Here is a 15007-nt window from a genome sequence, read left to right as displayed (position 1 = left end):
TGCATAAGTTTAATGGTAGATTTTTTTTATTTATAGTTATGGAAGTGACTACAGTGCTGTATAATCATAAGGGCAGAATTACAGACTTTTATAGTATAGTATAGTATAGTATATATTCTTTAAAGCCATAAATAACAGAAGTAATAAGTAAGAAAAGTGGTTGACATTTAAATGGGTTGTTCCCAAGACAATGCCTATTTTACTTTTATGCTCAGTCAATGAGACTGTATGTTCATGGGGCTGGAAGGGGGAACTGTAGGTTTCACCTACGGCTGCCAAGATCAAAAGGTACTCCATAGCTTTTTTCTTAAAGAACATGCAAGAAGTAATGCAAGCCCCATCAATTTCACCAGAAACAGTAAAGTAAATCTTTTATTGCAATACAAATGTGACATTTTTTCTTTAATATCTGAAAGAAAGCAGGGACATGACAAAATATTTTGCATATTAGCGTCTCACATCGCTGATGTCAATACAAAAATGGGCTGTAAATATGGGTAACAATAGATCTTTTGTGGTGCTGGCAGTCAGCCTCTACACGGAACAGTGAATGCACTGGCCAAGGGAATGAGCCCATATAAAATAATGGGGCTGTGAGCTAGGGCTGTTTCACATGAACATTGTGCAGTGGGCAAGAGTGCCTGCATTACATAGATGCAAGGACGTTCCCCTTATTTTCTGATAATGCAGGGACTCTTGTCCACTGCACAGTTTACAGCCTGTGGGATTGTGCCCCACGGCACGTATACACAGGCTACACACGTTTCTGTGAAACAGCCCTTAGCTGGAGAAAACTTAGAATGCTAATATTTTTTACACTTTCTCATTTTCCTCTCTACGTGTATCTATCGAGTGAAACCAGAATCAAATACTTTACTAACCTTTGTCTCTTTTAATGCCTTGGTTACTGGAAAACCAGGATCGTGATGAGCCAAACACAGCAGCAACACAGAACTCTCCTCCCGTTGACTTACTTGGAGAAATCTGTGGAGCCGGCTTGGCTTTGCTTTAAAATATAAAACAGAAGAAAAATAAAATGTTTATTATTGCTGCAAAGTATAAAAATAACCAATAAATGTAAATACTGGTAACATGTATTGCAACAACACATGGGTTTAATATTTCAGAATACATTCGATTAAGTTCACACTACTGTTTAAATCTCTGTTCCTTACCTCCATTAAAAAACACAGTAAAGATCAGAGGATAAAGTATGCATGTGTTTTTTTTAAAGAGAAAATGTACTGCAGCCACTGTCATTCTTTCCGTAAAAAAACGCACACATAACGATCCCTGCCTAACTTGCTGTAAATTTTATTACATATTTAAAGCTAACCTGTCACCAGGAATGTCACTTTTAGCTGATGACAGGTTCCAATAGCCAATTTGCAGATTTTAAAAATATTTTTTTGTCAGCATTCTGAATCATTTCAGTAATGTGCAATAAGATTTTATGAAGTACTGAAATGATTCAGAATGCTGACAAAGGGATTTTTAAAATCAGCATAACATAGGCTATTGACAGGTGCGCTTTAACCCCACTACTAGCTGTAAAGGTTTTTTTCACAAATCAATAGCTCTTGGGATGTAAAACAACTTTGCCTATTATCTTTGTTACCTTTATCCAGTAGTATCTTTGCTATCCCCCTTAGATTACCCCAGAGTTGCAATAGCTGATTCCTCTATATGTATATAGTGATTGCTGGGGGAGCTGTATACAGTGATTGCTGGGGGGCTGTATGCAGTGATTGCTGGCGGGGGGGCTGTATACAGTGTTTGCTGCGGGAGCTGTATATAGTGATTGCTGGTGGAGCTGTATACAGTGATTGCTCGGTTAGCTGTATACAGTAATTGCTGGGTTAGCTGTATATAGTGATTGCTGGGGGAGCTGTATACAGTGATTGCTGGGGGGCTGTATGCAGTGATTGCTGGGGGAGCTGTATGTAGTGATTGCTGGGGGAGCTGTATATAGTGGTTGCTGGGGGAGCTGTATATAGTGATTGCTGGGGGAGCTGTGCACTGTGCAGTGTTCTGTGAATTTACTTGTGGGAAACAAAATGGATTAAATGCTAAATTACTTTGAGAAAGAACACAAGACATCATTGGATCTGTGGGCAAGCCAACTGGCCTCAGCTTGAGGGCTTAGACTGACAGACATTAGTCTCCGCCCACTTCCCCTCTGGTAAGAAAGGTATTTGTCAAACACTTTCAGAACAGAAAATACCATACCTTTGGAAAGAAAAGGGGTGAGCAGCACAAAGTGGGCATCGTTCTGCTTGTTTTCAAAGGGGGAATCATATATAATGATTTGGTAAAAACACTGTAACTTTACAGTTATGCTTTAAAGAATTTAAATCTACTGTAAAAACCTTTGACAAATCTTGCAAAATGTGATCTATTAAAATCTAATATACATTTTAATACTGTATTAGGCCTCTTTCTCATAAACATATTTTTGGATATGTGCTAACTGTTGCATCAATGGCTTGTACATGCTCCCATGTACTTCTATAGGCTTCCATGGCCCTGTGCAAAATTCAAAGCAGTAATACACTCAGGTAGTCTCTTCTCCTGTCATCAGGGTATGAGCAGAACCCAGTTAGAAGATAAATTGCTTCTACCTCTAATGGCCGGCTAGAATGCCCTAACAATATTTAAAGTAGAAGCTGTTAGACAGATGTATACTCACACAGTAGGCCTGGCTTTCATTTGCAATGTAGATCAGCTGACAAAACAAAACCTGGTGCAGTAAACGAGCTGCAATCATTCTCACTTTGCGGCATCACTGCCTGATACACAAAGGCCGGATCCTGTTTGTATTGTAGATCAGTTGACGAGACACCTCCATTGCAGTGGATGATCCACAATCGTAATCATAAAAGCAATGTTATTCTTAGATAGTGATAAGTTTTCATTGTGCAGCAAATAGATCAATGATGGGGTTCCTCTAAAGGGGGGCCTGTTTGTATGGTTCCATTGACAGTAGAAGCATAAGTTACAATAGGGGTACATAACCTTAAATATATTTAATAAAGGTTAAGTCTTATTTACACCCATTTGGTCAGTTCTACATTGCTTTTAGATATACTAAGAGTATATTTTGTTCTACAATACCTACCATGCCTCTTATCTCTGCTAGATGGCAAAGAAATGGAACTGTAGTCGTCATTTTGTGCCTACAATTGCAGTCACTTGCTGATAATTCATTCCAGCAATGCAAAATTGGTGTGACCTTAAATAATAACTAAAAAAAGTTATACTGATTTTACAAATTCGCAAATGTGATTCCCTCATTAAAAACAAACAGAATGATGCACATATTGCGCTTCTCACCCTTTTATTTCCAAAGTTATGACATTTTCTGTTCTGAAAGTGTTCGACAAAAATCTTTCTCAGCAGTGGTGAAGTGGGCAGAGACCACATTCTTCCTGTATCTGCCCTGAAGCCAAGTCCAATTCACTCTGCCCACAGAACCCATGATACCTTGTATTCTCTCATTCATTCATTTAGTAGCCATACAGTGAGATTCCTAAAAATAAATCCACTGAACACTGCATACTGTACATATAGGATGCATATGGTGAGTAACCTGGCAGTTTTTATCACATGGACCATGTAATAAGTGGTACAAATTAGTAAAACAGTTATATGAAGTGTATAGTCTGCGCTGTGTGAGCACTCAGGTTTAATAGCTTCTCTGTACAGTGCTGATAGTGCTGAGTACTAAGTGAGGGAAGGGTGGAGCACGAGGTGATGAGAGCAACAGAGAAAGTTCTGTGGAAATACATACTGGAACAGAGGGAGATCTTGTCCCTCTTTATTCTGTGTTGGAGACATCTGTATCCAAAGCACTGAACATACTCAAGTTTGCTATACGCACTGAGAGCACTGTCACATGACCTCCACCCCCTTTGTAAGCAGCAGCAGCCCATCCACTCGTTCACTCCAGAGAAGAGGATAGCAAATAAACTGATGGATATAGGTAACAAAGATAATAGGAAAAGTTTCTGTACGCCCCAAGAGCTATTGATTTGTGTGGAAAAAAAATTTACATTTGTGATTTAAAATTTTAAAACCAATAAAGCATCTAAATGATTATTGGAAGACAAATACGCTCAACTGGCATCTGGAAGTCTAAACTAGCATCTAGAAATCTAGTAAAACCCCTGCTCTTTTGCAGGTCAATTAAAAAAGGACAAAACAGAAGCAATCCATTATGCTCTTCATTTAGATTAAATGATGAGAACCTAAAAAGAAATTATTGTTAATACTCGGAATCAAGTTTTAATAATCTTATTTTGGTGAATAACCCCATTGTGAAACAGAGAACTTCAACTTCTATTGACATGTATTTGATGGAAAATTTGATAAAAAATGTATAACAGCATTGATTTATGAGGGCATACAATAAGCTTTTTTGAAAACATATGTTCTCAGCAAGACAAGCAACTATTGAACAATAGTATAAGAGAGCTGTTGAAAGAAGAGAGTAGGTTAGAGAGACAATTTTCAAAATGTTATTTTATTTATCCTGAAGGACACGATTTACATTTTGTTAAAAGGTCACCTGCTGAAATCAACAATATGTACAATGCTATTGTATTCAAAATAGGACTGTGCAAGTTAAAGGAATTGTCTAGAATATTTTTAAAAAAACATGACTAATTTAATTTAACTTACATATAACTGCTATATTTCATTTGAAGGACATCTACCACCAGGATGAAAGACTGAATGCAAATGAGCTTGAGGGGCTCCAGGCTCCATAGGTGTTAATGGATCCCCTAGGGCTCATTTGCATACAGTACTTCATCATGGTGGTAGATTGTGATTGTTATGTGACACATCCCTTGGACAGGTGCGGCACAGTTTATGAAAGACAACCTGTTTAGAAATCACGCAGGAGTACATAGAGTTCTGTGGATTCTTAGAAAAGATCAAACAGGGTTGGCATTATGATGCTTGGTTTTATCACCCAATATAAAAGGGTACTTGATGGTAATCCCCCACCCTACTTTACTTATCCAGCTAAGAGAATAGTTGTCGGCAGCTCATTAATTTCTTGACACTCCATGATGTGTTATTACAGCATGGCAATCGACAGATCACACTCCATGGCGTGATGGTACGTCATAGACCCAATGCCAATTCAGCTCTTCATGGAGCTGAATTGGCATCAGGAAATAGGGGTGTCGGCTGTAATTTACAGCGGACATTCCTGTGTAACACCCGTGGTCGGAGTTCTGATCACAGGTGTTAACCCTTTAATTGCCCAGGTCAACAGGACTGCAGCATTTTAATGCCTGCAGGGATATTACCTGCCCAGTCAGCGTCCGGTAGGTATTTATACTGATCCATACAATAAAGATAACATGTTGCTTAGGAAATACGGTGAGCACCAAAAAAAAAAAAAAAGTCAAAAATCAAATACAGAAATGATGTTTTCTCTACAATTCCCCTGAAAAAAAATATTTTCATCAAATGGGCATAGCCACCCCAAGATGGTATCACTGAACAATACATCTCATCCCGCAAAAAATAAGCCCTCGCAGGGCAACATAAATGCAAAACAAATATTTTATAGCTCACAAAAGTGAACCCATGAACCAACAAAAAGCCACAAAATTCTGTAGAGCAAAACTGGCTTATGCATGGCCCTCCTTCCATTCTGCACTTCACTGTGCACCCATACAAAAATGTAACGTCCACATGCAGGATGTCTCTGTACTCAGGAGAAATTGCACAGCAAATTTTAGGGCTAGATGAATATATTACTGACAAAATTGGACCATTCATAATTTTACCTTTATTTAATTTTTATTACTATGGAGATCTCAAAGGGTTAACAATCTTCCTAAAAGCTGTTTCTCATAGTCTGAAGGGTGCAGATTTGAAAATGAAGTGATATTGGGGGGGTTCTTATATAATATATTTAAAAAAAAAATAGTTAAAAACCAAAATTATCCCCCAAAAAGAAAATTCTGAAATCTCTTTGAAAATACAGATTTATAAACTGCATGACATCAAAATAAAATATCCAGACATGTAAATAATTATGAAAACATAAAGCAGACATATGGGAATTTTAGTTACTAATTTGGGTAGTAAAAGTATCTGTCTGAAATCGAGATCCTTTTGAAATCCTTTTAAAAATCTTATCAACCAAAATTTACCATTAACATGAAGTATAACATGTGACAAAAAATAAACTCAAAATTACTTTGGTAAGTAAAGTGTTCAAAAGTTATTTTCATATAATGTAATGCATGTGAGATTACAAAAATGGGTCTGAGCCCTAATCCACAAACTGGCTGCATCCTGAAGGTGTTAAGGACCCTATAGCTGCTGCATTGGCGACCTATATAAAAGTAATGCCCTTTAAAATAAACCACTTATAGCAGACACAAGGTTGTATATACAGGTATATATACGAATATTCAAAAATAAAGATATTATGTTTTTTCCCATAACTCACACGGGAAAGTTTAATTATTTTCATTCAAATCCTGTGTATCATGAACACCAACCATCACCCTGTGTAGTGGCAATCGAGCTGGCACAAACCCATCTGGTTCACACTGCAATACAATGTTCTCATTTCCTAAACTGTAGGTTATGCTGTACATCCTAAAGTAATCATATCCATTCTTTTCTGTATCACTAAGACACTGTCCAGTATCGATTTGCTGTAGCACTGGAGTAGTTGAAAGGCAGTGCGCTACAACTAAGTGATTTGTAAATGTAATGTGCTATGGTAATCTCTTTAAGACTAAACTGACCCATTTTGGCATCAGATCAACATAATACTGGTCTGGAATAACCAGGAATGTTTACAAGAAAGGATATAAAAGCATTATGAATCATCACACAATGATGCTGAGGTGTTCCATGTAATCAATCATTGTTACATGCTCATGTGTCAGCTGAGTGTTGGGACACACCACAGCATTAAAATGGTAGACGGGATCATAAAATGCATTTCATTTTGGAATGTTTCCATTGGAACACTATATTAAATTATGAATTCCCGGGTCTTTTCTTTCCAATTCAAGGTAATGGATATGTAATTTAGAAAGTGGAAATTTAAGTGTTTGTCATGAACTGGAATTAGTCATTTCTGAAGAAGAACTGAATTCCACTTTTTCATACCAATAAAATGTGTCTTTGGTCAGACACTGTGGTAGCAGAAGCTTAAAGGACTGTATCAAAGAGTAAATCTAATATTCCCTATTCCAGCATACAAAGACCTGTCAAATATCACAGTTTCTGCTTGCCTTCTTCTTCACTAATATAGCAAAAGTTGTCTCATAATAACTACAAAAAAGTATGACTAGATGTACAACATCATTGTGTAGATATAGGTGAACACTATCACCATGAAACTTTATTTTTTTATGCAAGGCCTGTTTGTGGTATGTGCCAGGAGATCTCACAGCATAGGGATCAAACAGACCCATTACACCAAAGGAAACCTAAAGGAGTAATACTGTTTCGGGGAATCATGTGATATTTAATCTTTTAACAACTTTCCCCTTTGCAGGGATAGTCTCTAATTCTTCAGTCCATTTTAGATCGTTGGCTTCAACCACCCTGCGTACAGCTTCTTTGTAATCTGACATCTCAGTCTGTTTCTACCCACAATACTAGCAAGAAACCATTCAGCAGATCATGTTTAGAAACAGATTAGGATAAAAGGAGAAAGGATGATAAGGGCCAACATAAGTGGAGAAAAAGGCACTTTTCCCTGATAAGATACATTACAAGGTTTCTAACTGTGTTTCTACAAAAAATAAGACAGGGTCTTATATTATTTATTTTTTCTTTAAAAATTAGTAAGGGCTTATTTTCAGGGGATGTCCTATATTTCTATGTACAAAAATCCACATTTATTGTTTAATTTAAAAAATCAGCATTTATCCAAATATAATCATATCTTAATCTTCTGGATCATAACTCTCCAAACCCTGAATTCCATTGTGTATTTCCTTGGTCTCTATTGCCCTTATAATCATTATACACAATTTTTCATGTCTAGCAAAAGTGCTTTCCTCTTGTTCATGTATCTTGCAAGTAGCACTACCCCATACGGCAAAAATACAGATTTCAGAAAGTTGAATGATTATCATCTGACAATATGTTAAAAACTTGAGAAATAAGATCATTTACAGTGCCCCATAACCTTTGAGAGGGGGCAAAGTGCCAAAAATTATGAAAAATGTCAGAGTCCTTTATACCGCACTTGGCACAAGAGAAATACTGTAGAGGAGAAATACGGGATTCAATATGGGGTGTAATATAGGCTCTATGAAATATTAAAAGTACCATATCTTGATACGTATTCATGCTAAGGGTAGCATCTAAAAGATCTGTAATAGTAAACCCAGGTAGCTGAGTACACCATTTAGTTGCACTGGTAGTCTCCTCCACCAAATTAATACTAGACCGCAGGATCCTGTGAATGTCAAGAAAATTGTTGCAATCTTGGCGCTTTCAGCTAATAATTATATATACCTCCAATGGCGTTAGTTACCTCCTCTTCCCAGGTGACATCACGCATAAGGCTACATTCACATGACCATTTGCAGGACCATTGGGGGACATATAAATGCTGCCGTATATGTGTCCTGCATAGGCCCGGCAATGGGTGCATGGAGCAGTACGGTGCAGCACACGCGCGGCAACGTGCTGTTCCGTACCCGGGGAAAATAAAGGACATGTCCTATTTCTCCCCCTGTTACGGCACCGTGCGTCATGTATCTCTATGGAGAGGGGCGGGGGGAGCAGCGCTCACCCCCTCCTCCTCTCCCGTGCGCTGACAGGCACACGTTAGTTTGAATGTAGCCTAATTATTAGCCGAGAATGCCTGTGTGTCCTAAACAGAATGTCCGTTTCCATTTAAAAAATCTTTTTTTGCAGGTATGCCTCAAAACTAATGAAGATATGTGTTGGGATCTGGGAGAAGGCGTCAACAGGTTAGTATATATAGTTAAAATTCCTACCATGCAAGTGGTAGTAATTTTAGGATATGATTTTTTTTTTTATTTCAGAAAATATGAACAATGATAACATTAATTATTTTATATATACTACTGTTGGCAACTAGAAGGAGAATCATGTATGGTGTTTATGCAAGGCACCAAACATGGATTAATGTTTCATGTTGAAAGATCTCTGATGATGTCATGAGTGGGGAGAGTCATGCTCTCGTTTTCCTGAAAGTGAGATGGAAATAAAGGTGATTGTATATGATTGCTAGAAATCAATACAGATACCTGTAACAATGCAACAATCAAAGCAGGCTCCTCCCCAATATGCAATCTGAAGTGTTGTTAATGGGACATCGTCACCAGCTTTTACCAGCCGCTAAAAAAAAAAAACAGGAACTTCTGGTAGAGTATGAAATATCGCTTCTTTCAGTCCTTTTTCATTTGAAATCATGCCTGTTTACACACTGAAAATTACCCCCAAAGTCATCTGCAAATGAGCTAAAGAGAGTCACCTTTTGCCTGAGCTACGTCACTTGTAGAAATAAAATAATAGCAAATGCTAACTTATTGCTAGCACTTTCGATCTGTGCTATTATATATCCCCATTATATATCCTGTATCCCCCTCCTTGAGTAATACCCAGCCTATAAGGAAAAAAAAGTGTACTCCCCTTCCGACATCCCCCCAGGAGGTCCTCTTCTTTACATTGATGCTCCAGCATCAGGTCCGTGTCCCTGCGCAATTCTTCGTCCGCACCATGACATCAGCCGCTCGCTGACATTATAGTGTGTGCCGATGGCGGCGCACACATTAGAATGTCAGCGAGTGGCTGACGTCAAGGTGTGCACAACTGACAGTGCGCTCACACAGAGCCAATGCCAGAGCATGGACATATAGACGGGGACCTGCTGTGGGGGCGTCAGAAGGTGAGTACAAAGTGGTTTTTAATAGACTGGAGTATAAGCCGTTATATAGGGTTTTTCAGCAAATTTTTGTGCTGATAAACTGGGCTTATACTGGAGTACTGTAAGTCTTTATACGTTATTGTATTTGTTTAGTTTTTTTCCTTATAATATTGGGGGTTTTTTTGCGTTTGTTGCAAATTGTTCTCTTTTTTTGGCGCACATATCGCTCCAAGGTCTTAATAAATTTGCTAGTGATTTTTGTCCTATTTATCTGCCTATTTCTACGATTTGTGCCAAATCGCAAATCATGAATTTAGTTCAGTATTGTGAAAACTAGTGTAAAGCAGGGTCTACTTTAAAGTGACTTTGTACTGTCCTATGTTCATTTGGCGCAATGGAAAGTCACAAAACAGCATTTGTACCACAACTGGGTCAAAACAACACCAAACATAGACAAAATACCCAATGATTAATCTCCCCCCTATGTCTTTAACTGCCTGTATCCTGTGTACACACAGAATCATTAGCCTGATGTACAAGTACAAAAGTACAAAAATCATCTTTATTTTGATAGAAGAAACATGGTTGCAGATGCTATAGAGTCCATGATATAGGGGTCTGATGTGATGCCGCCCTTCCAGCATTTCAGTTGGACTCACCTCAGTCAAAAGGTGACATTATTCAGCTCATTTGCATATGACTTGGTGGCAATTTTTTAGAGCTATGTAGGTGAGATTTCACACAAAACAGGGTGATAAAAGAAAAGATATTTCAGAACCTACCCGAGGGGTCCAATAGTTTAATGGTTTTAAAGCTGGTGACAGTGCCCCTTTATGTCCTTCAGCATAGGAGATAGGGTCGGCTCTGTCCTTTGTCTTCTATGGGCAGTGTTCTTCTTGCATAGACAGAGTACCGTATTTTCCGGGCCATTAGGCGCACCGGAATATAAGGCGCAACAGTCCGATGCGCCTTATATATGTAATAATTCCATATGTAAGGCGCATCGGACTATAAGGCGCAGGGTCAGGGGCGTGGCGGAGGTCCGGGGGCGGAGCGGAGACCCGAGAAGAGACGCGGAACGCGGGGAAGGTGAGCGGGGAAGGTGAGGGGGAGGTGGAGAATGGAATACTTACATATATCCCCGCTACCGGAGACAGCAGATCTCCAGCGGGAACTGCAGACCACGCGGCACGAACAACTTCTGCCGCGTGGTCTGCAGTTCCCGCTGGAGATCTGCTGTCTCCGGTAGCGGGGACCTATGGAAGTAGGGTCCGTTGCCCTCATATAGGGCGCACCGGACTAGAAGGCGCACTTTGGATTTCCAAGGAAATCCAAGGCTTTTAAGTGCGCCTTATAGTCCGGAAAATACGGTACATAGATGAAACTTCTTCTAGTCAGAAAAGTCAAAAGTCATATTAAAAATTATTATCAATTTAAAATTAAAAAAATGTAAATTGGGTAAGCATTACAAATTCCCCAAAAATGAATAAACAATTCAATAATTCTAAAATAGTCTTTTAGACTCATGTAGAATCTGAAATTTTAAACTACTGTAAAAAGTTAACACTCCTGACATGCTTTAATAAATACTTGAATTTCCCATAAAACTACTGTAAGGCATCTTCTTTAACAACAGTGTATGGTACCACTCATTCATGAAATTGACAACTGGGTTTTACCATCATCAAATGGTTTTGACATTGATTACACTGAAGAACAAAGAAAAGGGGAGTTTTTTTATATTTACCTTTATAGGCAGGAGAATACATTTGTGACTCCTTTATGAATAAAGACAGACCTGACTCTGTCTCAGCCCACAAGATAAGAAGACATACTGTACACATATTCTGCCAAAAGTGTGAGTCTTAGCTACTAATAAATCCAATACAGGCAGTCCCCGGGTTACATACAAGATGGGTCCTGTAGGTTTGTTCTTAAGTTGAATTTGTATGTAAGTCGGAACCGTATACTTTATCATTGTAACCCCAATCAAAATTTTTGTGGTCTCTGTGACAATTGGATTTTAAAAATGTTGAGTTGTCATAAGAACCGGGATTAGTAATAAATCTTCATTACAGACGCCTCTGATAACTGTTATAGCTGATTATTGTAGCCTAAGTACAATAAATTACCAATATCCAGAGGTCCGTTTGTAACTAGGGGTCGTATGTAAGTCGAGTGTTCTTAAGTAGGGGACCGCCTGTATATATGCAATTCTTCCATAAAAGTTGTATAGCCATACATCTAGTAAAACAGGTAGCACAGTATAAGCCTAGATTACCATTTGAGTTACAAATAGTAATGAATGTTTGTGAAGCTACATAAATTCCTATGAAACTTGTCTTTATGCCCAAAAATAGTGAAAATCCACAGTTTTGAACATTTTGATACTTTTTGGTGGGTATAGAATTCCTACCGAGTGAGGTTAAAAGATGTCATATGTGTGCCAACAAAGCTAATGTTTTATATTATGGACTTATATGAGGAAGCCTTGTTCTGCTGGTGACCTTCTGTACTTTACTCCCCCTTAAACTGTCAGCACTATGTAAATTATACCCAATGCTGAAATCAAAAGACAGGTTAGGCATCACATTTAAAAATAACTTCAAGGAGGTATTGTGCAAGGGGTCAGTTTCAGGACTTTCAGCAGACTTGTAGATTTACACACTGCTACTGACGAAAAATAATACTATATTTACATTTACACCCAAGGGTTTAGGTCATGTTCAAAGCACATGACCATTTCAAGTTTAAGCCACATCATAATACCTGCGTAATAATACTATTGTTAAGTATTTTTCAATATTTTTGGAAGGAAGAAGTGAAGGTGAACAGTCACAAAAACTTATTGTTTCATATTTTATACAGACTATAGACTGCTTCAGTGGTTTACAAAAATAGTGAAAAAAAGTAAAAACACAAATTGGAATATTTACAGGAATAGCAGCAGTGCTAAGAAGTAAGTCGGGACAACACCAAAAGTACAATAAATTCCCAAAAAATAAGGGCTGTGCTCAAAACACTCCTAGACTTGTCCAATGTAACAACCATATGTCCAGTCCACCTCTCCAATTTCAACTCCAATAGAAGAGAAAGAGATGGAATCAACCTATATTCAGACTGCAAGCGCAGACATTCCATCACGATCCTGTAGGATACTACACACAGCGTGTAAGCCCTTTGCCCATAGCAGATTATGTGGAAATTCAAAGTGCACATAGTGCAAATAACTTCCAGATAGCTACAGAAGTATTTCTTTAATAAAATATACTCACAAACACAAATAAAAATAAGGCCTTTCACATAAAATCCAATTCAAACGGAGACCAAACAATCTAGACGGACCCTGGGTTTCACCTCGTTCCGGCTTCTTCCGGGGCAAGAATTTCTGCAGAAACTACTGAAGTGCTTTCCTATACATGCTGTGTGAAGTAACATCACAGTGGAATATAGGTGGATTCCATCTCTTTTTTTGGTCTTGGAGTCTAGATTGGGAGTGGTGGACTGTACATATTGTCAGGGGTGGTCCCGCGACCCACATCGCAGGTCGCGGGCTCAACCGTGCTGCCCTGCCTCCGCCAGCGCATCTCACCTGTCCCGGCTCCTGGCTCGCTCCCCTCCGCAGTGCGCGCCCCCGACTGCTAGGGCGCGCGTGCGGCACCTTCTCCAAATTTAAAGGGCCAGTCTGCCTCTTCTTGTAACCCTTGCCGGATCTTTGTGCCTCATAGCCTAAGAGAAAGCTTCCAAGCGATTATTCCTGCGTTCCTGTGTATTCCTGCGTTCCTGTGTATTCCTGTGTGTTCCCGCTCCTGAGTACTGTGTTGCCGTGTTACCCGAGTTCCTCCGTGTTGCTGTGTTCCGTGTGCCTGTGTTCCCACTCCCACCTGCCTGGACCTCCCGTTGCTGACCTCAGACTTGGACTTGACGTTGCATCTCTTCCGCCTGCCCTGACCCTGTGCCTGGACCTGACTACGAGACTGTCATCCGCTAAGGTACCTCGACCTTGGCTGCCACCGCGGGCTGGTCGCACCTGTGGAACGACCTGGTGGTATCCTGCCGCAGCAAGTCCAACCCGCTTTGCGGCGGGCTCTGGTGAAAACCAGGTGCCGCTTGGGCTCCGGTCCCAGGTGTCGGCTAGTTCCATCTCCCGCGGTGGTCCAAAGGATCCACTGATCCTAACACATATCTTCATTACAATGGACTAATCTAGGAGTGTTTTGAGCTCAGCCTGTCAATTTTTGGGGAATTTGCCGTGGTTTACAGTCTGCTGACCTCTAGGAAGCCAAGTGGGTCTTAAACTCCCTGAAGCTACACACATTTGGTTCAAATGTTGTATATAAAAATCTCTAAGCTTCTGTAGGGTATTAGAAATAGATATTGCTCTGCACAAACATAGTTGTATCTGACAATAAGGCCTCATGCACACAACTATGGCCAATTTCTGGGCTGGGTGTCGTCGCTTGGTGAGCATCACTCACTCTGCCGATGTTTATGGAAAATTACTGAAATACACAAATATGGCTAGAAATAGGACCTTCCCTATAATCTGCTGAGCCACAGCTTGGCATTTTCATGGCGAGACACGGTGCATGCATTGCACCATGAATGTGCACAATAGAAGTAATAGCAGTCAATGTATCCCGTGAGCTGGCTGCCATGTGCCACATTTACTTTCGTGTGCATGAGGCCGAATGTGCAGACTATATATATGACTCAATTTATGACTCAATTCCAATGCTTGAGAGGTCAATAAGATTGTTGGTTGAAGAGGAGAAACCAGGCACTTCTTTGTATCTGTCCTTTTAAAGGAATCCAGGTTAAAACCTGTCTATTAACCAGATGAAACTGCAGCTACAAAGAGTTATTCTCTCACTGACATTCTCTATAAAGTTAGGATATCTCACTGACATGGCAACCTATGTTCTTAGATATTATAGTGAATATGGGGATAATAAAAAAATAAACATTGTTATTTACTGTTGAGTCAGATACATAAAGTGATTCGCTAAATTTATCATCTTGAATTACAAATACAAAATTCTAACTTTTATTATTTTTGCTATTTTTTCTCTCGACTTTATTTTAAAAGTATAATTTTTTTGAAAGCCCAATATA

The 15007-nt window shown here is 39.2% G+C and overlaps 1 protein-coding gene across 7 annotated transcripts in view; it reads right to left on the bottom strand.

Annotated features, from left to right (window-relative positions):
• Nucleotides 1–15007, bottom strand: part of BCAS3 (BCAS3 microtubule associated cell migration factor) — an 818800-nt gene that overhangs the window by 420129 nt on the left and 383664 nt on the right. For all 7 annotated transcript variants that reach the window (XM_072136426.1, XM_072136427.1, XM_072136425.1 and 4 more), the window contains one exon: nt 882–1006. In XM_072136426.1, the coding sequence (XP_071992527.1) occupies nt 882–1006 (125 nt within the window). The remainder of the gene's footprint in view (nt 1–881; nt 1007–15007) is intronic.

The sequence above is a fragment of the Engystomops pustulosus genome, chromosome 2, assembly GCF_040894005.1.
Source record: "Engystomops pustulosus chromosome 2, aEngPut4.maternal, whole genome shotgun sequence".
In the NCBI taxonomy this organism is placed as follows: Eukaryota; Metazoa; Chordata; class Amphibia; order Anura; family Leptodactylidae; genus Engystomops; species Engystomops pustulosus.
This window is presented reverse-complemented; position numbering and strand designations above follow the sequence as displayed.